At 40.0% G+C, this 26,542-nt stretch overlaps 1 protein-coding gene across 3 annotated transcripts; it reads right to left on the reverse strand.

The window, feature by feature from the left end:
- Positions 1–5,024: 5,024 nt before the first annotated feature.
- On the reverse strand, positions 5,025–25,711 carry LOC127048757 (uncharacterized). 3 transcript variants are annotated; one of them, XM_050948658.1, is made up of 9 exons: positions 25,143–25,711; positions 21,825–21,908; positions 19,898–19,969; positions 19,722–19,820; positions 17,975–18,058; positions 10,136–10,252; positions 9,477–9,548; positions 6,173–6,320; positions 5,025–5,946 (listed from the first exon to the last, which is right to left on the reverse strand). In XM_050948658.1, exons 1-9 carry the CDS (start codon positions 25,678–25,680, stop codon positions 5,178–5,180), a joined length of 1,983 nt encoding a protein of 660 aa, XP_050804615.1. In that variant the 5' UTR covers positions 25,681–25,711; the 3' UTR covers positions 5,025–5,177. The 3 variants fall into 3 exon arrangements, with proteins under 3 accessions (XP_050804615.1, XP_050804630.1, XP_050804621.1); XM_050948673.1 differs by lacking the exon at positions 21,825–21,908; XM_050948664.1 differs by lacking the exon at positions 17,975–18,058.
- Between the last annotated feature and the right edge of the window lie 831 nt (positions 25,712–26,542).

The raw sequence follows: 26,542 nt of genomic DNA on the forward strand, positions 1-26,542 counted from the left end.
CTTCAGCCATCCGGGGCCAATAAAACCTACTGCGGATAAGTTCCAGGGTCCTCTACTTCCCTAAATGTCCAAAGTCATCATGCAGGGCCCTCATGGCCAGGGATCTGTACTCTTTCGGCAGCACTAGTTGGTTCCGTTGCTTTTGTAGAGGGTCTGTGGTCATGTGGTGTAGCACTCCCTGAATCAGTTTTAGTTTGATCCATTCTTTCAATAGTAGTTTGCCCTCTGGGGTAGGTGGGACAACTGCAGCTGGGCCTCGCCCCTCCCTTTTGGCAAGTAGTGTATCACGAATGTCAACATCTTGCAGCTGGGCTTCCTGCCAGTCAGCCGCATTGAGCATGGGCAACGGAGATTGGTCCAAAGCAATATAGTTCACTGAAGCAGAAGGCACACATTCAGGGGGTAGGCCCAAAGTTTCAGCAACACATCCATGAAGGCTCTCATGGGCCTCCGGCTCTCGGCAATTCACACTGCAAATAGTTCTCACTCCATCCGTGCGTATCACAGCAACTTCTGGTGCTTGTGGATGCCTGGACAATGCATCTGCATCTACATTGCTTCTCCCTGATCGGTATTGAATGCTGAAGTCATAGCTAGCCAAAGCGGCCACCCATCTTTGCCCTGTAGCATCCAGTTTAGCACTTGTTAACACATAAGTCAGTGGGTTGTTGTCTGTCCACACCTGGAACTGAGCACCATACAAGTAGTCTCAAAATTTCTCAGTGATGGCCCATTTCAAGGCCAAGAACTCCAGCTTGTGCATGGGATAGCGTGTTTCGCTATCAGACAGTCCTCGGCTGGCAAAGGCTACAGGTTTATGCTTGCCTTCCACCTCCTGGTACAGTACTGCTCCCAGACCCTCCAAACTGGCATCAGTATGCAGGATAAATGGCTTGCTTGGGTCAGCAAAGACTAGGACTGGGGCATGAGTTAGGCAAGTAATGATTTCTCGAAAAGCCCTTTCACATTTCTCATCCCACCATGGCCCAAAGGATTCGAAGAGGCCATAGTGTCTCTGCATGGAAGGCCCTTTATTCTTGGTCTTAGATTTGTTCTTGCTGGACTGATATCCCCTGGTAAAATCATTGAGGGGTTTTACAATTGTAGCATAGTTTTTCACAAATCTGCGGTAGTAGCCACTAAACCCAAGGAAGGTCTTGAGTTCTCTGTAGTTGCTTGGACGTGGCCATGTAATGAGTGCTTCTATTTTATCAGTATCAGTACTCACACCCTCTTGGAACACGATGTGACCCACATACTTCACCGAGGTCCTGCAGAACCGGCATTTGTCAATTGAAAGCTTCAAACCATAATCCTCCAACCTATCAAGGACTTTCAGAAGTCTTTCTTCATGCTCCTCCAAAGTTCTTCCAAACACAATCAGGTCATCCAAATAAACTAACACTTGCAGTAAATTCATGTCTCCCACAACTTTCTCCATAAGACGTTGAAATGTGGCAGGTGCTCCAGAAATCCCTTGGGGCATGCATTCGAACTGATAAAACCCTAATGGGCAGATGAAGGCTGTCTTCTCCTTATCTTCTTCACCCAGAGGGATCTGGTAGTATCCACTCCGAAGATCCAACACAGAGAACCACTGGCTTCCCAGCAAACAGTCTAAGGCATCTTGGACTCGAGGCATTGTGTACTGGTCAACCACAGTACGGCGATTTAGGGTGCGGTAGTCAAAACACATCTGGATTTTCCCATTCTTTTTACGGACCACCACAATGGGTGAGGCGTATGAGCTGCGAGACTCTGTAATGTTGCCATTTGCAGCCAGCTCTTGAAGATGTTGTCGCACATCTTCCATCTCGGAAAGAGCAAGCCTTATAGCTCTCTCTCTGAAAGGTCAAGAGTCATGTAGTCTGATGTTGTGCTCTACTCCTTTTGCGCATCCCACTCATGCAATGAGAACACCTTGGATCTTTCACAAAGTTTCCTTCTTAGGCAATCTTTCCACTCCTCGGACAATGGTGAATCTCCAAAGTCAAACTTGCTGGGTCTATTGTCGGAACTTGAGTCTCACGCTGGGGTTTTATAATTGATTCAGGCTCAAAGAGGTCTGCTATCTTTTGTCCTTGCTTCACAACAACATCTCTACTTGTTTCATTAGCAATCAGTATAGTCACCTTTTCCTGGGCTTCAGCGGGTAGGGTTATGACTCCACTGGGGACCAGCATTCCTTCCGGGAGCTCTCCTTCAACCGGCTGCTCTATCATTGCTAATGCCACTTTACTGCCTTTCAGCCTGGTACTCATGACAAGCACTTCTTGCTCTGTCCATGCAGGCACTACTAAGGGGGTTGTGCCCATGTACTTCAGTGCCCCAATCGGTAGCTCAGATGTCTCCTTTTTAGCGCTCTCAATCTTCCTATAGGCTTCAGCACAAAGCGTATGGATCATCAGGGTACTCAGGTACTGGTCCCCAGTCCGTCATCTGCAGTAATCCACAAGCACCTTGAAGAGACTGGAGTTGGTACCTATCAGCACAGACACATCAGAGGTCCCTTTCAGGTCAGGGCATATTAAGGCAGCTGTGTCTACCTCTTACCTTACCCCAGCAACCTCCTCTGGGAATTCCAGGTGCACTATGACATACCCTTGATAGGGGTATTCATCCATGCTGAGGCCACACAGACCAATGCCAGTCAGTGGCTGTATAGGCAGGTACCTAAGCATCTGTTGGTAGAATGACTGAAATATAATAGTCACTTGAGATCCAGTGTCAAGCACGGCTTTACATTCCGTCCCATCAATCCTTACCATGACCTCTGCTCGAGGCCCTATCAGTCCTGCAGGGATCTCAGCTGGACGGTCTCTTCTGGGGGAATCTTCAAATCCTGTAGGCCTAGGTGGTCTCCATCCCCAGACCTTCTGGCAGCTACTGGATCTCTCCCAACTGATCCTCAGCTTTTCATACACTAAGGAGGGGTTCTCTTCCTTATGGCAGTTAGCAGCACTGTGCCCATCTTGACCACACCAGTAGCAAAAGAATTGTCCTTTCCCCCTTCGCCGGGGTAGGACAGTGGCTTTAGATACTGACTTCTCCATCGTCACAGTCTGAGGCTCCTTATTCCTGGAAATCTTAGCTCGGTCAATGATGCTTTGCAGCTCAGCTATCGGTTCCGTCAGGACCTGCATTTGTTGGGCAAGTTCCTCTGTGGTGCTCACCATCAGTACACTTGCCATTTGCAGTGGCGTTGTGCTGACTGGTTCCAATGTTTGGGCTTCCCAACACTCGCTGGCAGCCTGCCTTTCTTCCTCTTCCCTGACCTCCTTTATCAGCTGGGAGTAACTTGGGGGATGTTCCTGACGTTCTCTTAGGATCGGGTTCTGATACTGAGTCCCTCTTACAACTTGAGCCAGTCTGGTCTGATCCATCTGCTCAGGAGTCACTGCTCCCCTCATAACTGCTCTCTGAAGCAGTCTCTCCAGCCTCTGTATATAGGCTGAAATTTTCTCACCCCTTTGCTGTCAGGAATTAAGGAATTTACAGTAACTGTCCTCAGGGTCCTCTACGCTCCCAAAGGTATTATCAAGGGCCTCTAGGCAGTCCCTCACACTGACCCCAGGGTCAATGAGCTTTAGGGTGTGAATTACATCTAATGCTGGGCCACTAAGGCTCTCTATTAGACATCTTCGCTTTTCTACATCGGGTACGGCCCACTCTCGCAGCATTTCAATGGTATGCTCCAACCAGGGTTCAAACTCCTCTTCCCCAGCAAATAACCTTAATTTACGACAAGAGTTTGACATAGCATAGGCCAACACAATCTTTTCTAATATATGCCCCAGTGCTTTTGCCCAATCATAGGCTGCAGCTGCCGCCCCTGAGCTAGAGGCTGCAGGACTGTGGCCCAACAAACCCGACATATTAGCCATTATACAAATGGTAATTTCCTCAAAACATAAACACAATTATTTCCCAATACAGTGGAACACTCAACAGGTGCTTGCGAGGGATACTGACCCAGGGATCCCGGGACCTCTCGCAATTCACTGGGTTTTGGAACCCATGTCCCTTGTCTAGCAAGTACTACTTAATTTAGGTTGAGTCATTTCTGTCATAAAGCAGTCTCATAGTTCCTCATTCACATAATTAGGGTGACAGCACTTTTTTTTCCTCCTGCCCCAATAACAAAGAAACTGGGGATCCCAGCTGTCAAAATAACCATCCCAGGCTGCCGTGGGCTTATGGTAGGTGGGCTGGGTGTGCCAATGCAAAGACCTGGAATTCCTTTCCACACTCCCCATAATTCACCACCAGATGTCAGGGTAGAGCTCATCCTGACTTTGCTTACATAAGTAAACATTCAATTGTTGCTTTGCACTAAGAAAACTAAACAGATTTATGCACAAGTTTGAAAATGTCATCCTCTTCAGAGCAGCTTAAATTGATGATCTGTTCTAATATTTATTTGTATGTGAACATTTTTTGTTGTGTATGATTATACTTCATCTTTCAAAATGTTTCTTCATTTAGGCCCTGATTCAGCAAAGCACTTGAGCTGTCCACTTGACTTCAGTGGGACCATTTATGCTTAAAGTTTAGCATGTGCAAAGGTGCTTTCCTGAATCGAGCCCTTTATAATGTGCGGGGTCTCTCTCATTTACAATTCTGGTGTTGGGATAGGGGTAAATGTCTTCTAATGTCTAGCATCCATCTCTTTTTGCTCAGTTGGAACTGGACCAATACTGGATAAGGGATTTAATTTTGTTAGAATGCAGGTATCAGTAAACCAAACTCTTCACATTCCAGAGAACGATCACGGGGGTTGGGGGAATTGAGACAAAAACATTTGATTAAAAAAAATCCAAAAGGCTTGATAGATTAACATTCAGTATGGGTCTTTTCTGTGTGGCTCATTTATGGTATTAGTATTGCAATATTAGTTATGGGCATTGTGAAAACTCAAACATATAAAGAAAATGTGCATGTTAGCTTAACAGTTTATAAGATGTCATTAAGAAACCTGAAACTAATCTCTACATTAGCAAGTACAGAAGCCTAATATAAAAATATTTATTTATTAGCATGATTACAAAAGAAAACAACCTCCATGACTCACAGGACTATCATGATCACACGTGGTAAAATGATTGGTACTACATGCTGCTGGATATCACTGATCATGCAGAATGATAATGTTTACTCCTTTGAGTGCTACTAATGTTCTAATCAGAATATGAATCAGAGCTACAAGAACCCATTCTGTGCTGAGAACATGTACACTTTGAACCATCATGTTGGGATATTTCTGATAGATGTGTTTTTGCAGTTGTATCTGAAGAAATGAATACATCTGATGAAGAATCATCACTAGGACTTGAGTCATGACAACATCCATCTAGAAGTGAACAGTTTGAATGACTTGTATTACATTTTGTGGACTTTGATCTATGTCTGTCATGCCTAGATGATCTTTGATGGTTTAAATGCTTTCTATGAAGAGCGGTATCTTTATCCTGTAGTCTTTTATAACCATGTTCTTTTGGTTCTGTACAATGTTGTCTTGGTTTGTGACAACAAGATTGATTTGTTTTTAAAGTTCTAGGTCTAGTTCTGTGGTTCTCGCATGTTTTCATTTCTGAAGACGAACAATTGTCAGGGGGCATTTGTGAAGAGTGGTTGCACTCTAAAGGTTCAGTTGATGTTGACAGAATTATATTTCTTTCATCAATCCTTTTTGATGGAGAGTTAATGGAGGAAGTATTATGGTCTGGTTGTTTTTCTGAATGTTCTAAGTCTTGACCATTTTCTTTAGATTTGTCTGTTGATAAATGCAGTGGTAGTTGATTCAGGTTACTATGTTCAGACTGATTTTTCACTACAGCAACGTCTTTTTTCAGTTCTTTGCAGTCTATTTCTGTGATTGATTTGGCTTCATCTTTTGTTGGGTTTTCTCTTTTGTAAATGTTGTAAGTATTAGTTATTACTGGTTCCCTACAATAATAAAAATAAGTTCAGAAAGTAATATACATTTTTATGAATTTGGATAACAATTTAAAAATTCTTACAGCAGAAACCTAATTTATAGTCTGATGTTGTCTTTTACTTTGAGGAATTAACACTGTGCTCCAGAATTCAAAAAAACATTGTGTATTTAACCATAACATCTTAATTATTCGATAGCAACTATGTACTATATAATGGGGGGAAAGCAACTCACTGTTTGTTCTTCGCAAATATCGAAGTAAATATGTGCATCAACACTATTACAGCCAATATCAAACCAGTGACCGCTACACAGGCTATGATAATGTGCTTTAGAAGGCCTTTAAGATCTGCAGCTTTTGCTTTTTTCTTGTCATGAATACCTAAAGGAAATTATACAATTCCACATTAGAGGGGGAAATGAGTGTATGTTCTAAACATGGCCGCAAATCATAGTAAAACATTCTTCTCCTTTTGTAACTTCTTTGCATTAGTAAAAATCCTGTTACATTTTTGCATTAAAGTAGCACCAAACAGAGCTCTTTAAAGTCATGCAACTTGTGCACTTTGGGATATGTTTTTGGTATATTTTCTTGAAATGCTCTTATGACAATGGCAATTTAAATATTTTGTATAGATCAACTAGTAAGGATGGAGCCAAATTCCCTCCTGTCTCTACTCCCTTTCCAGTCACTCAGATCAGCTACCAGACAAGCATACATGAGAACCACAATACATACTCTCCCATTCATACCAATAAAGCTTTGCTAGTAAGGCCAATCCTGTAGTCCTCAAATGTCACCAGGAAGTGAACGGTAATTTCAATATTTAAGGAAGGCTGTGAAGTTTTATTATTTATTTAAACTCAGCACTGTATTTAGTGTTTACATTGTTGCATCAATTTTATATACAAATTATCTTTGCCTTGGAATCTTGCTGTCATATAACCTATCCAAACTAAGGACATTTCAAACAATGCATTGTGGATCAACTCACCAGTGACTTAAATGGTGGGGTAAATTAGATGTCAGGTGCAAGAAATGGAATATTGTAACTTTCACTGATGTGACACTTTGGCCCTGATTCATCAAGATACTCTTACACATGTACCTAACTTTAAGCTTATAGACTCCTGGGACTACTCATGCTTAAAGTTCGGCAAATTTTGACATTTAGGCCTCAATTCATGAAGGTTCTGTACTTAAGAACCTTCATGAATTGAGGCCTAAATGTCAAAATTGGGCAAGTTTACAGCTGACATGCATTTTACACCACTAATTAAAGTGTAAAAGGATACTGAGTCTGACCACAATTGGGATTACTCATATGCTGAAAGTTAGGCAAGCAATGATGTAGCTTGATAACCGAAGCCCTCAGTGGGTGTGTAAAAATAAGTGTAACCACTGATTTGGTATTCTAGGGTCAAATTCAAAGCTGGTGTAAGTGGATACAACTTGTGTGGAAGTTAATGGTAGCTGCTCCGGCTTATGCTGGGCCTGGACTTTCTCCCAAATGTGTTGAGGATGGTGTGGATATAAATTGGAATGAGGAGGGCAGCTTTCATTTCCCTGCTCATTACAACACTCTTCCATGCCATCAGCACAAAGCTACACTTGTTTTGCATAGCCAATGAAAGCCAAACTTGCAACTTTTACTTTTTCATGCCCTAAACATGTTTAATTTACAGCACTTTTAAAATATCCGCTAAATTTGGCTTTACCACCGTTTACTTCAGGTTGAATATGGCCCTCTGTTTCTTCCCAAATACTTTTAAACCTTGTTTATGAGAGCTCTAAAACAGGACTCGTCACTACTCCGTATGTGCCTCTGTCACACAATAGCTCCTCCTAATTCTCCTACTCTTGTAATTGAAATGCATAGAAGCATCGTAATAATGGAGATGAGTGAATAGATGGTCATGCTTAATAAATGTATTTAAAATAGCAACAAGCTATAGTTTAAAACGTCTGATCATATTGTAGGGGGCTATGTGTAATAATGAATCACCCTTCTATCTCTTTCAAAGAGTAAGATTTAGGGGAAGAAATTTCTGAGTTTCTGTCAAATTGTCCTGCCCCTATAAGTAAGCTATTTGCTTCTATGACTTGTCTCTCCACCCTGTCCCCGCCCTCCCATACACACACTGATTTTCATTTATTTCTTCTCCCCAGACCCTGTTCCTACTAGTCTCCATCTCTCTTCTAGTGTCTGTATTGCTTTCCTTCCCCCATTCTTAGTTGCTCTTCCTTTTTGTTTTGTTAAGGAGAAGAAGGAAAGCAAGGGGTGTCTTGTAGGACCCATTTCAACATTTTACTTAATCTCTCTACCCTTAATATAATTCATTGTGATGATCCCCCCCTTCAAAGTCAATCAGTGATGCTCCTTCAGCTGAGTTGAGGTTGTCCCTAGAGAGATGATTATCTTCCCTCAGGGCTATGTATACTGCCTCTGCAGTAATCTGACCTTGGACTCAGATGCTCTGCCAGTAAACATTTGGCTTCAGAACAAAGCTTTGGAAGCCAAGAAAAATCAGTATGCATAGAAGCTGGACACACGTTGTACTAAATCTACTCCTTAGAAACTGCACTCTTAATTCTGGCAACCTAATCTGCAGCAACAAGGAATCCAAAAGCCAGCATTTATAGCAGTAATTTAGCATATATCTCACTAAAATCTACTAATGTAAATAAAAATCTCTCAGTGCAATAGAGAGAGACTACCAGCCAGCAATGCTGCTACTGGACTCCACCTTATTCTCTCCAGTAAATGCCACTAGTAGCCCTTTCTTCCCATAGTCTAGTTTCTAGGAATCACATGCTGTAGGTTTTCAACTGGATGATTGACTGTTCGAGGGAAAATACATCCACCCATATTTATTGGTTGCATTCATGTTAAAAATAGCAATACTGCATTTATTTAACCTTTTTTTATCTGTGAGCTGAACTTGATTCCATAGATAAAGTCCTGCTAACCCAGAGCCATACTGGTGAACTATCTGTAAATTATTTTCTTGTGATTTGTTTGATGAATTCTGAAACCAAAGCCATGCAGCTTGAGTACAAAATTAAATTTAGTAAATAGGTAGACCACAGTTTTTGTATCGTATTTAGCTCTGATTTCTCATGTCTCACTTTACTATATGCTTTTATTTTAATGTAAGCAGCGCAACAACAACACAATCTGCCCTTTTAATGTTGTAATTGAGGTCTATGCAAACAAATTGCCATAGCCAGAGAAAAATGTTTGCCCTCTTTCAGCTGAACACACACAATACATTTTAGCTGAATAAAACTCAACTGAAAGGCATAAATCAAGAGTTTAAAAATAGCAGTAGCTTACTAAGTCAATAAATACAGGACAACAAAGCTGAAATTATACCCCTGTTGCATTAGGTAAGACTCCTTTTAACTAAACTACAGTACATTTTGTTGAGATGGGCAGGCAGAGCAAACTGGTATTTTATCTATTTGCCTACACTAAAGCCTTGACTTAATGTGCAGCTTTATTTTTTTTTAAATAAGTAACAGCCAATATTTTACCTTCATGCTCTTTAAAAAATTCAAATCGTTTGGCATCCTTCATGTTTGCCTTTGTTGTGACACTTGTAGGCTCTGTTTGGGGGGGGAAAAAGAGTAAATTCTAAGTGTGTCTTAATTAGTAGCACAATAAGCACTAAGGCAAATTATGGCTTCTTAGTAATCACTTATTCAGCCCATAACTGTGACATGCTAACAGGTTAAACGTAGAGATGTGGTGAGCCCATATAGGCATTTCTAATGCACGTATGGCAGAGATATCTAGACACTAAAGTCAAGAAGATAAACTTAGAAAAGCTTTTTCTGATTGATTTTGAAAAATTTGACAGTTACTAATATTTTAAAGCTTGGCCTCTGACACTGTGCACACCTGCAGGAGTAGTTACATGTCTAACTACCTGCTTTGTGAATGCAAAACTTTCAGGTACAACTTTGGAGCTCAGTTTGAGGCAAGCGCAGACTATGACCCCTAATATTTAGGTGCAGTCTGTTGTAGTTTAATATAAAATCAGCCTGTGGTGTGTAGGCAGTAGTCTATTTAGCAGAAAACAACTGAAGTGAAAAGCCATTTAGTGGTTATTACACTAAGAGATAAAACTGGAGACATTACGTACAGCAGACATTTTGATTTGCTACTCCAGTTTATAATGAATGGATATTACCTGGCACAAGTGTTACTTTAAATTGGTCTATATTTTCATCTGAGACTTGTAGACGGCGACTTTGTCCCTCAAAAAGTGTCTGTGTCTTGTTTTCCTTTTCACTGGATTCTGACTTCTCTTTAATAAGAGAAAACAACAATTAATTTAAAAATGGCATTTGTTACGTCTTCGCTACCTGATTGTGACCATATCAATGATGTAATATTTCTCAACTTTAAAAGTTAAAGATCATTTCGTATTTTTGTGAGTGAGTGATCTCACCCATCCATCCCCAGACAACCAACAAACAAACAAAACCTATTTTTCTGGGGAAAATTTAAACGACATAATAGTTTTCAAAATCAAGTTAACTGATGCAGATAGATAAACCAGACATATTGGGTGACATCCAAATTGCACATATTTTACTTTACTACAGTAAGAAGCTTAATAGTTTATTGACAAAAAACAAAAACACAAACGCCACCCCACAATTTTGTAGAAGCAAGTTCCATTATGTAGAACCCTGACACTATAGGCACAATATCCAGATAGAAAGTGGACTGAGCCAAATCACCGCCTAGATATATTCAAGGCACCCTGATAAAAATGAATGAAGAATATATAGCCCATGAAAATAGCAGCACTACCAAATCAAAGATACTTAGTCTAAATATATTCGGTTAGAATTAGATTAAACCACTCCCCACTGCCACATATATATTTCACACACATTACCAATAGACCTTCATCTCCCCCCTCCCCACCCCTAAAAAAGCTTTGTCTATGATAGGAGGGTGGGATCATGATCATGCTTCTGGCCATTTGGTTTTAAAAGAAAGTATAAACACATTTAATGTGCTTTTTGTACTATAAGATTCTGCTCTAAAGCTCACTGAAGTCAATTGGAGTCTTTCCACCAGTCTTTCATCCAATTTGAGGATGACAATTAATATCCCTTTTTTTGGTTGTACAGTAAAATGTTTTATATTTCAAATAGTTTGTATCCCATAATATTAATGTACCAAAAAGGAAATGGGTAACTGAAATATTGGCTCACACCATGTTACAGCAGTATAAATACAAAAAGTAACACTGGTAACAAAGTCAAAGTACAAAACACTTGTCATGTAACTGAAAAATATCTAACAGCTAATGCAATATTCAACACAAAACTAACAATTTATTAGAACCAGCTCCCACTACAAACTTCCATATGCTGAGAGGGACAAAAGAAGGTTAGAGGAGAAGTGACTTTAAAAAAGAGCAGTGAGGAAGATGTGGAGTAATGGGGAGGGTCTCATGGGAAAGGTTCTAAAGACCCTGTGGATCATTATTATTGTGAACCCTAGAGGCTTCGATACCATTGTGCTCTAAGCTCTGTATAAACTCACAGTGAATGACAGTACCTACTCCAAAGAGCTTACACTCTAAAAAAAGAACAAGATATAACAAGTGAATGAGATAAACAAGTGAGCTAGAGGAGTGGGGGGGGGGCAAGAAATAGTTGTACTCCAGAGCAGTGGTGTGTGCAATTCTTAGCCCATCGGTACCAGTTCTCAAGTAGCCACAGCAGTGATCATGCTGCATTGGCCAGCAAACATCCTTCTTCTGAAAAGGAGTTAACAGCAATATAACTTATGTATGGACAGTGGACACCACTTAAAAAATTGACATTTGGCAATCTGTACTACCCTTTTCTTGGAACAGGCAATAATTGTGGTATAGTGGGGCAGTGTAGTATCTACTGCAGATAGGTAACTACAGTAACTCCTCACTTAACGTTATAGTTATGTTCCTGAAAAATGCGACTTTAAGGAAACGAAGTTAAGCAAACCCAATTTCTCCATAAGAATTAATGTAAATAGTGGGGGTTAGGTTCCAGGGCAGCTTCCCCTACTCTGCAAGCACCAGAGGTGGGGGTTCAACCTTAAGCCCACCCACTCCACTCCTTCCCCCAAGCTCCCACCCTTGACCCGCATCTTCTCCCCCTTTACTTCACTCACTGCATCCTGGCTCCTCCCCTCTCTCTCCCCTCCCTTCTAAACCCGGGTAGGGGAGGGAGAGGGGAGGCACGCTGAGTCCTCACTCCTTCACCGTCCCTTCTGCCCGGGGCAATCAGATGGCTTGCTGTGTTCGGGAGGCAGGGGAGGGATGGGGAGCCTGCACGCTGAGTCCTCGCTTCTCCCCACTCTCTTCTGCCTCCAAAACGCTGCAAGCCAGCTGCTTGCCGCGGGCAGGAGGTGGGGGGAGGGGGAAGGCGCTGATCCGCAGAGTCTGCCGGCATGCAGGAGGCGCTGGATGGGGGGGGGGCATAGGGAGGCTGCTAGTTGTGGAGAAAGCAGGCAGCCAAACGACGTAAGAGTAGAGCATTGCACAACTTTAAATGAGTATGTTCCCTATTTGATCAGCAACGTAACAACGAAACAACATTAAGCAGGACGACTTTAAGTGAGAAGTCACTGTACCTACCTACATTTCTAAAGCACCTGTCACTATATAGTCTATGTGTATGGCCTTAATATCTACCGGCAAGTTACTATTTTTTAATGGCAACCACGGTATCATTTCCACATGTCTAATTTTCAATAACTAGGATATCCCAGAGAGGCTGTGAACAGTTTGTTTGTAGGTGAAAGAATGGATGCATGCAAGAGAGTATGGACTGATCTTTAGCAGTGTGATTGGAAGCCCGTATAAATTACCTAGAATATTCTACGTGGGGAAATCCGAGGAATATTAAAAAAAACCAAAAAACTTTGCAAAATAGAAGCAAGATCAATTCCCTCAATATGGGATATAAGCTTTTCTGTGGGAGCCTAAAATTGTCTGAATAGGAACATAGTCACCAATTGTATGAGGGACCTGTGAGGAGGAGAGCGAGGATGAACAGCATTAAGTTAGAAAATCCGCTCTGACCTATAAGATCTTTACCTGGAAATAGCAATCACTAACAAATGCCAAATGGCACATCTTTCAAAATCAGTCTAATGGTCTGATCTCTCTTCCAGGCATGGAAGTAAATACAAATCTTTCTCTGGCAAAGCTTCACTAAGCAATTATAAGTAAGTGAAATAAAGCTTTTTTATCATGCAATTAATGAATTTGCAGGCTTCAGTAGATGATGGCTGTATATGAAGGAAACTGTTATTGCACATGCCAAATATCAGACTTCCATGTATTGAAACAGAAACAGCTTTGTTCCAAAGCATCAGAATATCTTAAATTCTCCAGAACTGTTTTCCTCTGTACAACGGGGACAGTAACACCTCATTAAATCTGCAATTTGGTCTTTAGCATACCTGGACTTTCTCAGATGAATGAAAGAAGAGATAATACGTATTGTTCCTAAGTTAGATATATCACTTCCTGATCATTTTTTCCCTGAGTTTATCTCACAGGTTCCAGGCTCTTTGGGGAGAGAGGGACAGGAACAGAAAGGGCTCGTCAGGTGACCTGGGGACCAGTTACTTACATTGTAGGACTGAAAGCAAACCCAGGAACATTGGTCAGTCACTTTCTATGGATATCTACTATAGGTGCATGGGGTAGCATGCCAAAAAAGTACCACCACACCATAGGGTCACCGTCATCTTATGATTGCACAAGATGTAATAGGTTCATCTTTAACAAGTTTAGCAAAAAAACGACTGTCTGCTCATTGTGAAATTTTCAAACACTCAGAATTTGGTCAAATCCAAACCAGTTCCTCTGGAGTAAATCCACATATGTACTATTTGTCCATGAGAAACTGCAGTATTCAAAGCACAGCATTTTTGACTGTTGGGTAGTGAACACCAAAAGTTGCAAGAATTTCAAAGTAAGGAAAATATGCTTTCCTCATTTTCCCCTCAGTAAAAAAAAATAAAACTGGCTGAATTATTTTTGCTCAAAGTAATCAAACAGAATTCACCTTTGGACAGAACCAACTGTGGAAAACATGAGATGCCTAGAGGCTTAATGTATCAGTCATGACTGATAATAGGATTTTGTCAGGGCAGGATTAATGAACTTTTAAAGCCCATGCCCAGGACCCCAGCTCCAGGAATCACATTATGATGCCACAATATCAGCTTTCTTTCTTTTCTTTTTTTCCCCAAAAAGTAATGCCTAGCCCTCCTGCTTCCAAAGAAAAAAAAATTAAAAACATGAGCCACGTGTAACCAATGCAGTGAGGCCTGCCTGAGTAAGCTGACAGCTTGGAACAATGTCTTAAGAGGTGTGAACTACCCCAGCCAACTCATGTCCATCTAAACTGCACAAAAAAACCCACAGCAGCAAGTCTCAAAGCCCAGTTTGACTGACTCAGGCTCACTGGGCTTGGGCTGTGGGGAGCTCAGAACCGCAGATGCTCAGGCTTAGGCTGGAGCTGGGGCACTGAGACACAGCGCCATCGCTGGGTTTCAGAGCCTAGCTTCCAGCCTGAGCATCTATACTACAATTTGTAGCTCTCCAGCCCAAGCCCTATGAGCCTCAGTCATGTGATCCAGGCTAGCTGGAGCCATGCCACGAATCTTTTATTGTAGTGTAGAGTGACTTGAACTGACATATGTGAGCTAGCTTTATTCTAGCTAGCTGGGGTCCTGGAATAGTGAAACTGGCAGCTTGAGCTCCAGCACAGGCTAACCCCACACATAATTACTCAGTCTTCTTGACAGATTCATACAGCTCATGCTGCCACAGCCTTGCTGATCCAAGACCTGCATTAGCTAGAGAAAAGCTTGCTCAAATATGTTTGCTTGAGCTGCATTCGCAGCCAGTGCCTGCAGTCTAGAAGTACCCACTCTGTGATTTTAGCTCTAAGCCCCATTGCTCTGGGCGGGACCACCAATCAAAACAATCCTGATGCTCCTAAGGGGAGGGGGAGATCCCTAGTCTCACTCCAGGGCGGGGGCAGAGGGGGAATGGAAGGAAGGGGGCTCCATATCCCTGCCTCTCTGGGAGACAGGCCCTCAACCACTATCACTTCAAGTGAGAGGAAAGGTCCTGGCCTAAAGGTGTAGCCCTGAATTGCCTTAATCCTGCCCTAGTTTTAATGCCCAACCATTCAGCAGCCTGCTATAACTTTGTAGGATTGCACTTTGTCTCTGAAGCTGCAATGAGAAAGTTGCCAAGCCATTCTATGGTGCCTTAAAGAACAAAGGTCCAATACAGATAACTTCAAATCTCAGCTTCAATAATTTAAAAAAACTGGTTCATAAAGAAACCATTATAGAATGACTTTTATAAAATATTTTGGACAAATTCATTTTTAGAGTAATAATACTGACATAAGTGAAGTTACTCCAGGGATGAATTTGGTTCAATAATGAAAGAACTAGATTAGTATAAATGTTTTAGGGGAAAAATTAATTATCCCTTGAAAGATTTTTTTACCTACTAATCACAGAAGGACTTGCTAGCATTTCGTGTTTCAAATACAGAATAATTTGCAAGCAGAAGGATCGCACAACAAATATTTCTGTTATTCCCTGTTAATTACAATTGTCTTAATTTAAGGAAATTCCACAGAATGTAAGCTCTCTCCTGAGTAAGGTACCCTCTTTAAAAACAGATTGTTTCTAGTAGGAAGCATAAACACTGTACAAGGCAAATAGTTACAGTATATATGATAAACTACCAATCACAAAACATTTTTGTTCTTTCTTTGTCCCCAGGCCGACTCAACTCTACGTTGTTCGCTGCAAATGACATCAGATTCCTGTCTTTAGAGATCTACTGTATAACATCTTGCATAAAAAAGTTAATGTCTTCAACTGTGACTCTTTTAGCATGTTGGGTCATGCTGGAGCTGTTCCTTAAAGTAGAAGCTGAATGTATGATAGTAAAAATTTGAAGAAAATAAATAGTGGCTAATGATCTATCAAGTAGTAAAGGGAAGCTAGAAGTGATGACCTGTAATTAGAGTCTGCGCACTGAAAGGGCTCATTGTGTTTGACACCGGCTGGCTTTTGCAAACCCTGAGTGCTGCTATCACTGAATGATTCTCCACTTGCTCTTACCTAGGCAGAGCTATAGCAGTGACAATCAAAGCAGCACTCCCTGCTCTGCTCCATTCGCAGAGATCAGGTAGATGGACAGCTCCAGCATTCAGTAAAATGCCTAGCAATGCTATAACTGCCAAAACGTCTCTGCCCCCAATCACAGAGAGGGCAGAAGAGAGCTACCAGGGTACAGTAGCAGAAAGCCTCCCTTTCCTCCCAGCAGCCAGGAACGAGAGGGTAGAGCCCTCTTTTTAGCAGCTGAGTGGGAATGGGGCAGAAAAGATGGAGTGCCCCAGCTTGGTCACTCTCTGCCTCTTGCAGATAGATGGTTCGGGATTAACTAACTGGTTTATTAACATTCAGAGTCCATTCTACACTGTCTGCTCTGCTGATGTTTCCATCGGGGAAGTGCACATCAGGCAGCACATGCCCATACGCAGTTCTGTGCCGTTTTCCCTTGGGAGAAAGACTCATTCATGGATACTTAAAGTGACATGAATGTAAGTGACAAGTGGCAGGAGATTAAGCAGGGCTGAGAGTGCTCTCTGAATGTAAATAATCATTGCCCCTTATGCAATTAAGTTTCAAAAACAAATTAAAAACACACAAACCATTACTCCTGTGTGAAACTGCTTTTCCTAATGCACTTTTAAAATCATACACAATGTAAAATATGCTGAGAAGACACCAAATTACATTTGAAACCCCCAGAGTTATGTGAATGAATACCTTACAATCCATGAATTTTGATATGATCACAATAGGCCAAAGTGAGAGCTATGCCTGGCCAGCCTCCACAGTTGTGGGGCACTCCTTGCTTCCTGAGGGACATTAACAAACTTGTTCTGCGATCACCCAGCCCAGGGCCGTTCAGAAGATTCAGGGGGCCTGGGGAAAAGCAGGGGAGCTACGGTGCTTGTACTCACCCGGCAGTGGTTCGGGTCTTCTGCAGCATTTCAGTCGAAATGCGGCTGAAGACCCAGAGCAACTGAAGGGCCCCCTGCCGCTGAAATGCTGCCAAAGACCCCTACTGCCACCGGGCCAGAGCTTGTGGGGCACTTTGGTGGCAGGGCGCCCTTCAGTCGCTCCGTGTCTTCAGCAGCACTGAAAGGCCCCCTGCTGTCTAAATGCTGGCCGAAGACCCGGACCGCCATAGGGCCAGGGCTCGCGGGGCCCCTGCAGGCCCCGGGGCTTGGGGCAAATTGCCCCACTTGCCCCCCTCCCCCAGGGCAGCCCTAACCCAGCCCTATGGATTCTGCCCACCACAGCACTACTGCTATAAACACTGCAGTGGGGGTGCCAGGGAGTGATGCTGGGGAAGTGGTGTCTCTTCTGATAACTCTGAATAATAGGGTCGAGAAGGCTCTCTCTACCTGACTAATAGCCAGTGTTTTAGTACCTTCCTGTATCAGGGCCTATTTTAACTGATGGCCTTGGAAATTACATAAGATGATGAGATTTTCATAGAATCATAGAATATCAGGCTTGGAAGAGACCTCAGGAGGTCATCTAGTCCAACCCCCTGCTCAAAGCAGGACCAATCCCCAGACAGATTTTTGCCCCAGATCCCTAAGTGGCCCCCTCAGGGATTAAACTCGCAACCCTGGGTTTAGCAGGCCAATGCTCTTTTGTTAGGGATGCTGTATATTCTTAACTTGCTTCAGTAAATACTTCAAAACATGTTTTTCTCTTATGTAGCTTTTAAAATACTTACTATCTTAGAAGGACCTTTAAACTTGTCAGCCTTGAATCAGAAAATGAAACTTGTTGGAAGCAGATTTCTAACAGCCAAGGACTACTATAATTACATCCCTATTAACATGCACATTAGTTTGCTATTTTCTTTCTATGTGCAATCAATCCACATTTCCCTTACCTTTATGTTTTTTTAAATTTTGAAGAATGTTTTCCATGACTGAAGAGTTCATACTCTCACTAACTGTTAAAGGCACCTGTGTTTCTATACAACAAGAGAGGGGGGGGGGGGGGAATGTTTATTTTAAAAATGTTTTTACTTCTATAAACTCAAAGTATTGCATTGACAAGTTGCAGTGCTGATATAGTTCATTGCTTTACATGCAACTCGGGGAATTGCTGTGTTCTCAACCTAATCCATAACAAATGAACCTTTCAAGCTATTAATAACCTTCAGGCCCAGGAATATTTTATTTCCTTTCTTTTATTCTTTGGTTTTTTGTATTTTCAATTTTTTTTTTATTAGTGAGGCTTTGTTCTGTATTCTCAGGGTCAACTCCTAAAGTCTTTACTCAGGCAAAATATCTATTAAAGCAACATTCTCTACTCAGTATTTATTGTCTGTTTTCAGTGTCTTTCCTCATGACAAAATAATATTTATTCAAGAAAGGTTACTCTGAGCAGAGCATGGTTATACTATACTTTTCAATGTCACAAATGTGTACGAGGAGGTGATTTTTTTCTAGTGTTGGAAAAGGTACTTGAAAAAGAAAAGCATTTATCCACGGCAATGACTTCTCAGATCCAATTCTAAAAGCAGAAATAATAGCAGGATCGATAAGCCAGTAAACTCAATGGCAGCAGGGCATGGTGCCTCCTCCATCACTGAACTGAACATGGCATACCAGCTGATGACTGGTTGTTCAGTGGTCTACACAATGCTTGCTGTACCTCTTTCCAGAGGAAGTGTGAGAACTGCTGAAAGAGGCATCAGTTTCTTCAGGCACTCCCCTGACTACCACTGCTCTCCCTTCGCTAACAGGAGGTTTCACCTCCTAGCAGCTTCCTATTTGTTTAATTGCTTGGGCTACTAAATAGGGTGCTGCATGCATCTGCACTTTTTGCATGCCCCTAGCACCAGCTCTAGGCCTATGTGAAATGTACTTGTGATTTAAGTTCAGCGGCAGCAGGATTTTTACGTGTGTACATACCATAGCCAATATGTTTGGTACAGCATTTGAGGGCACTTTTTTATAGCAGGATATTTTTTTAAATTACATTGTGTACATAGTTTAGGGGTAATAAATTAGCCCCTGATCATGCAATCACTTATTTACCTGCTTAAATTTAAGCACATTAATAAGTCCCATTGATTTTATCTATTGAAATCATTACTAAAATCAATGGAACTGTTCATGTGCTTGAGCTTAAGCAGGTACATAAGCAATTGCAGGATCAGGGCCTTCATTTGTAAATTCTTAAAAGAACAGATGGCTATTTGTTCTCCATGCCTTTTTCTCTCTGTTCAAGAAATGTAAACATAGTTACATTTCTTATCTGGTAACGTTTGTCTCTCCCCTCCTGGCTATTGGAGGCATTCAGCACACAATTTCATAGTTTATGGATTTTAATAATTATTTATTAATAATTTTAATAATGTTATTTACCAGTACCTCTAACACTGTGTGAAGTTTATATAGCAACTATCTGTAGTCCAAGTTAAAACTGAACTAAAGATAGAGGCCTTGTACCAGATCTGCAGCTGATGTAAATTGACAATGACTTCAGTGGCACTTCACCAATTTACATCAGTGAAGGATTTGATAATATCTGTGTCCAGTATGTTAACGTGTGTTCATCCATATTTCTAATATAAAAATGTTATGTTTACAAAATATAAATATTAATGGCGAGTGAAATATACATACTATATTCTTTCTGTAAGTCCTGTAATACATTCTTCAGCATTCTCACTGACACTTGAGATTGGTTTCCTTTTACACCTTGGAAATTATATGTTTGAACACCTATAAAAAATATTAAGTTACTAGAAAGTGATTGAATCTTATATTTAAAAAGTTATACCATAAATATTTAGATTTACCCATGTGATCTTCCAGCGTCTGTAAAATACGGTTCAACTGACGATGTGGATAAGTAGCAGACTCAGGCAGATCTGCAAACAAACATATGAAAACACTTGTGGTCAATTCTTCCATACTTTAATTGTAATGAACAGTATTTTTGTCAATCAAAAATGAGGATGAAAATATCTTTTGGAATGATTTAATTATGTAGCTAGTAAAGTGGGAGGTACTATACAATGAGTAGATGCAAATGGATTTTAGGGCTTCTGCAAGAACACTCTGTGATAACAGAACTAAAAATGTAAATGGCTTCACCAATGCAATGGCTCAGTGGAAGAACATACTGTAGACAGAAATAAAAACAGGCTTGTTAGATAGGCAGCTTACAATGACGGAAGAACAAGCCACACTGGAGTGTCAGAGACACTCTGGTGCTGGCAGTCAGGATTTCTCAGTGCTAAGCATTCAGGCAGAACACTTTTCTATTTAGTTTTGATAGTAATAGAACCACTAGTTGCCAGTAGCTCATAGGAAAGAAAATAAACCAGAATTTAAAAAGCATTGGTCATAATTTCTAGTGAGTCCAATTACCCTCATATTCCTTTCTTGGAGAGCTCAGTCAAAAGCTGGATTGTTACTTATTAGAATATAAATATGAAAAATATATGGGGAACATGTTTAGGCTAAGATTTTCAAGGCTGTCCATTGGAACTGGATGCCCATTAGGTTGGGATTTGGCATCCTGAAGGAAGTGTTGTGACATCCACTACTATTGTAAAAATTGGATGAAAAATTAAACTTGCCTGTCATATCTCCTTCTCATTGAAAGGCCTCTAAAATGCATGAAAGAAAAGAAAAAAAAAGGGAGGGGGGTGCAGCACAAGATGATAAAAACAATAAATTGCACTTCAGTTGTACAAACATCCATTGGCCTGTGAAAGGTAAAACTGCCATTTAATCTTTAATTCAGCCTACTGTACCTCTGTACATATGATGGGCAGCTTCCTACAGTAAACACAATGATGTTAGATAGGACTTAACGTTAGATTTCCTGGGTTACATTGGTATAACTTACAAACTTATCTTTACTTTTAACACCATGTACACTAATTGAATAATATATTGAGATTGTTTCCTGATTGAAGTAATAAAGCAATCCTAAACTAAATAAATGCCAAATGCAAATAAACTCTTCCCTGATTGATTGACACTTTTGATGCTGATGCCTCTCAGGAAAAGTAAGCTATATTAGCAATTTGCCTCTGTCTGCTACCACTGAGGTGGTGGTGGAAGCATCTCTATATTGCTATATATTTCACCACTGATCTCAGAAACAGGCTTCTCAGTCAACTATGGTTACAGAGCAACAATGGAAGGTGGTGGTTCTGGAGGCAAAATTCCTTCCAATGAATGGGAAAACTGCTCTTCTTCATCACCAAATACAACAACATACCAGTATTTAAGAGAAACAAAAAGGGAGGCTTTAGAAGAACAGCTTCCAAATCTCTATCCTACACCCACTGTGGCAGCCCAGAAGATAGGTCCTCTACTCAAATTGTAGTAACAGCTTTGTCACAAAAATTCCTTGTGTGACTTAATCATATACAAAATTCCCAGAACAAACTTAAAGCTGCAATTAAGGCTGAAAAAAACATTTGCAGCTACAGGGGAAAATGCCATAAAAAGGAACCTATGGGCTTTATGAATGAGATCCCCTTCTCTGTCACCTCTGAAAAGTTTTATAATTTTGTGTCAAGTACAAGAAGTTTTTAATAGGCTTCCTGTAGCAGACTGGTGATTAACTGAAAGTAGAACCAAATTTCACAGTTTCTATGGTGGGAAATATTCAGGGATGGAAAATGTTAAATAGTCAAGCTCTTCATGATACGACGTTTCTGAAGGGGGAAAATACATTCAATTTTTTTAAAATATCTTTTTCCTAACCTGTTGGTTTGCTCTCTGTTGGATAAGTTTCTTCAGAAAATGCTGAATGACTACTTGTTTTTTTCATACTATTGGTGGTCAAATCTGTAAATGTACAATGTTTAACATTAAATTTTCTAAAATTGATTTGGTGAAAATGAAAATCAGTGCTATCATTTGATTAACGTATTGGCTTTACATCAATAAAAAACCATTTGCTGGGTGAAAAGTATTTTGATTATCCAGGGATTAGACTTTTCAACAGGAAAATTCTGGTCATTCCCCTGTCCCCAAATCACATGGTCTACTATTGGAGTACTATCCTACTCAGAAAAGTGGAAAAATAGAGACAGAGTAAATTTCATTCACAATTGTTAATTCCAATGTATCAATCTACATCCTCAGCTGGTATAAACTGATGTGGCGCATCGGCTCCATTTTCAAAGATTTTACATGTGCCCTTTGCAACAAGAGTTCCAAAGTAGAATCAGATCTTCAGTGGCATCAACTGGAATTGAAGGGACTGAACACCTTCCAAGTTTTGGACCTAGCCAAGGAGATCAGCCTCCGCCAATAAGCAATACTGAGGGACACACTGAGCAGCAGCAAGTGCATGTGGTCCGTACACAAAGATTTGAGATTGTATAAAACTTCAGTTTTTATGGCTGTTGCTCCTATCCATTGCTTGCTCACCTCAATCAAGCAGCTCTCCAGCTACCAGTTGAGATTTATTAAATTAGGAATTCAATAGTTAAGAGATAAATTGAAGGAGGGGAGGTTTCAAAAGAGTGAAACACCTTTCTTGAAAGCTATGTTTCCTCCCTTCATAATTCTTCCTGCATCCCTCCCTTCATCATCATTATTATTTTAGGCAGGGCTGATACCACTGCTTATTATTAAGGCTGCCTGACACTTCCCATTATTAGCTCCTATTTTAGTTGCTGATAACTTTGTGATACTTTAATTATTTGGGCTGATTATTTATTTATTTATTTGTTTGTTTTTAGGTTTCAGCCAAAATTGTTCAGCCATTTCAGAGAACAATGTAAAAAAAATTCTTGAGACTTTTTCTTTGAAATGCTGTATTACCCCCCATATTTTGGAGTAGAGACTTGAAATCTGGCAGTGGAATGGCCTGTGTGTCAGGAATGTGCCTTTTGCTATCCCTGGGAAAATTCCCCCAAGTCTAATCACATCATAAGTCTTTGATAAACTGCAGTTTGCACATGCTCAATAGAGACTTATATTTTAGCAGCTAAAATCTCTGAAGATTCAGTCTTCATTGAGTATGCTTATGCCTCTCACAGCTTCTAGTGCTGATCAGATTGTGCATCTGCCATCCACACAGAGCAATTTAGCATGCGGCAGCCCAGAGCTATGAGGGCTCAGAAGGACTCTCTCTGTAATTGCTGCTCCCAGTGGATCCCTGGGCTGGGGTTGGGCACTGGAACAGAGAGCAGGTAGACTGTCTCTCCTGTGCTGTCAAATACTCCACTGGACAGGCAACCCTTATATTGGCATTTCCTATCTTTGTGTGCTTGACTTTACAGCTTTCATAATGTTTTTAATATAGTTGATAGTAGAAGATGGTTTCCACTATTGCTGCCAATAGAGAACTGCTTTCTTTAGACCCACCCCCCAGTTAAAGGCCTCACTTTCATGATGTCTCCATCATATTGCTTACATGGGAAAATCTATTTTACAAATCTAGACCTTTTGGCTAATTTTACCCTTACCAAGCGTAACATTTTCTACTTACTAGTAAAAGGCACTTGATTTTGTACACTGTACAAGCTATTCAAAGTAAAATTATTTATTAGCACTGGAAAATCTTGTGCATTACTTGTTATATGAACTTTTTTAACTTTACCTAATTCTGAAACAAAATTGAAAGATTAAAAAAATACTATTTGGATTTATGTTCCTTTGTGGGAGAAATTTTACCTGATATTATAAAGTTACAAAATAAACACCATACACTGCCACTAATCCAAACTCAAAAACTACAGTTGGAATCAAGATACAAGATACTACTATGAGCCTATGTATTCTATAATTCTACAGACATATGCTGTAGAATTCATACTCCAGAACTGTGCTTCAGCATTCAATCTTATATTAAAAAGAAGAAACTTTCTAGCATTTATAGTTGTAAAGAAAACCTTCCAAATATGAGGCAAGCATAAATGGTTGCAGCTCTATATCCTTGATTCTGCAGACAGCCTGAAATAGCAGCTCTGGAAAGTCTGAACAACTCTCATTCATCTGAATGGGGTGTTAACTCTGAAACTTGATGGCAATTAAATATCAATATTAACTATTAAAAGGGCTCTACCAAATTCATGGTCCATTTTAGTCAATTTCACCACCAGGGAGTTTTAAAATTAATCAATTTCACATTCAGATATTTACATCTGCCAAAACCTCCAATTTCCTCTGACAATGTGTACATTGCAGTTGTGGTTTAAATTCAGTGTGCTGCAGAATTTTCCTGCATTACAAATTTAGGGACAGAGGCCCAGATCCTCAAAGGTATTTGGGTGCATTGATTTTGATAGAAATTAGGTGAGTGTGGCACCTAAAGATCTTTGAAGATCTGGACCAGAGTACATAGAATTTAATATCAAATTTAATAATGTGCAATATTACACTGATTGTATTATGTATGCAGTGCTGTCGTACATGGCTAACATGTACAACAGCACTGCAGTAACATAATACTAATACTGTTGTAGCCATGTTAGTTTCCCAGACCCTAAGAAGAGCTCTGTGTATCTCGAAAGATTGTCTATCCCACCAAGAGAAGTTGGTCCAATAAAAGATATTACCTCAACCAGCTTGTCTCACTGACTGGACTACTCATTTTCAAATTTAATTTAGTAAAAGCTTCAAATTTTAAATGTATCTGAAGTTGATCTCCAATAGCTGCACAGGTGATTTGCTGAATCATCAAACTTTTCATGGAGTACACATGTCCTTGGGTATTATTGTTTGTACTGAATATTTTTATTGCAGTAGCAACTAGAAGACCCAGTCAAAGCTTACTACTCCCTTTGTGCTAGTTCTCTTCACACACATAATGCAAAGATAGTCCCTGACCTAAAGAATTTACAATCTAAATACTTCACTGAGAACCACTTGCATTCAGTGATCATTTACTCATGAGTAGTCCCATTAAAATCAGTGAGACTGTACATCTGAGTAATTACTCACCAATGTGAGTAAGGAGTTTACAATCTGTCTTTAAATATTATTATGGTAAAAATCATTTTATTTTGCAACAATGTAGCTTTTCACAGAGAATTAATGTTTTATTGAAAAGAGAAAAGTATTTCATACCTGCTACAAGAAGTTTTTTCCTGTTGCTACCTGTGGAGTTTCTTTCCATATTTCCAGCCTCAATTTTTGCAAGACTTTTTTCTCTCACTTTTGTATTATTCTGTATTTTCTTATCCAGCGAACTGTTTACTGTTACTTGCAAAACACCATCTTGTACTACTACTGAATTTATTTTATTTTGTTGGTCAATAATATTGCTGGCGACAATATGCACCTCAGGATTCGCTCTTGAATTTTTTAAATTGTAAATATCAATCTGAGTTTGGCTTGAATTATCATTGGAATGGAATCTTATAGTAATATTAGTTCTCATTAATCTGTCTTTGTTATTACCAGTATTTTTATCTTGCTCCAAATCAGGAAACAACATCCTTTTCTTTTTACCGTCTTCTTTTTTTTCATTATCCACTTCCTTATATTTTGTCTGAGCGTCCAAAAGTATATTTGGGAAAATCTTCTGCAGTTTGTTAATAATCAGCATTGAAGAACTCTTAGAAACCTGAGCTGCTTCTGTTGTCACACTGTTAGAAGATAGCATCTCTTGCACATCAATGTGCACTCCACTTGGTAATAACTGTGTTTTTACAGATGGCCCTGAAACTATATAATTGCACATATTAAAATCATAATTCTGTATGTGCATACAATAGGTGTGAAATTCAGATGGTTAGCACAAGGCCTGTGCACTATTTAAGTTTCACTTAAGCTCAATTTTTTAAAGTTGAAGTGGGATGTAAGTAATGCACAGACTTTGTGCTGGCCCTCTGCACAGGGGTGAATTCTATCCTAAGAGGATATATAAGAAATTTAAAAACTGGGAATACTTGCCTTTTACGTCTGTCATAGTCATGGGTGTGCTTAACACTTCATCTTGTTTTTCTGAAAGTTTATGTTCATGCATCATATGCTTCTGGTGCAGAACTTGGATCCGATGATCTAAAATAAAATAGGTGAATGACTACTTGTGAAAAGGAAAAAAAAAAAAGCTAATATCTACAGTATTTTAAACTGTTTTGAAAGTGTCAAATACTATAGTAAATTGTAAATGAGAATTACTGACCATAAAATATTGCTTCTAATTTTTAACAATGAAATACATTTCTAATCCAGGAGAGAAGAAAAATAACCCCAAAACTTTTATATACAAGGATTTAATAAGAAGAACAATGTACATGGAAGGAAGGTGTGGATTATCAAGGACTTTAAAGAAACTGAGAAGGTGAGTCTAAAATCCTTACGTCAAGAGTAACCTCATCAAAATGAAATGTAAACTGAGGTGAAAAACTAATGTATGTCATTAACCGGGTACTAGTTTCCTGCATTTATTTCCTCTATAGACCTGAACTCTTGGAGCTGTACACCACACACACACAGAATATGCACACATTCCCCCAGATGTA

The sequence above is a fragment of the Gopherus flavomarginatus genome, chromosome 1 (assembly GCF_025201925.1).
Source record: "Gopherus flavomarginatus isolate rGopFla2 chromosome 1, rGopFla2.mat.asm, whole genome shotgun sequence".
Lineage (NCBI taxonomy): Eukaryota > Metazoa > Chordata > Testudines > Testudinidae > Gopherus > Gopherus flavomarginatus.

What these genes read in the sequence shown, in the direction of transcription:
- LOC127048757 (XM_050948658.1), bottom strand. Translation starts at nt 25,680, where the DNA reads ATGCTATCTTCTAACAGTGTGACAACAGAAGCAGCTCAGGTTTCTAAG. An exon ending in AACAGAGAGCAAACCAACAG is followed by an intron (nt 19,970 to 21,824) that starts GTTAGGAAAAAG and finishes GTTTGTTTGCAG; the next exon opens with ATCTGCCTGAGTCTGCTACT. An exon ending in AAATTTAAAAAAACATAAAG is followed by an intron (nt 10,253 to 17,974) that starts GTAAGGGAAATG and finishes CTCTTATTAAAG; the next exon opens with AGAAGTCAGAATCCAGTGAA.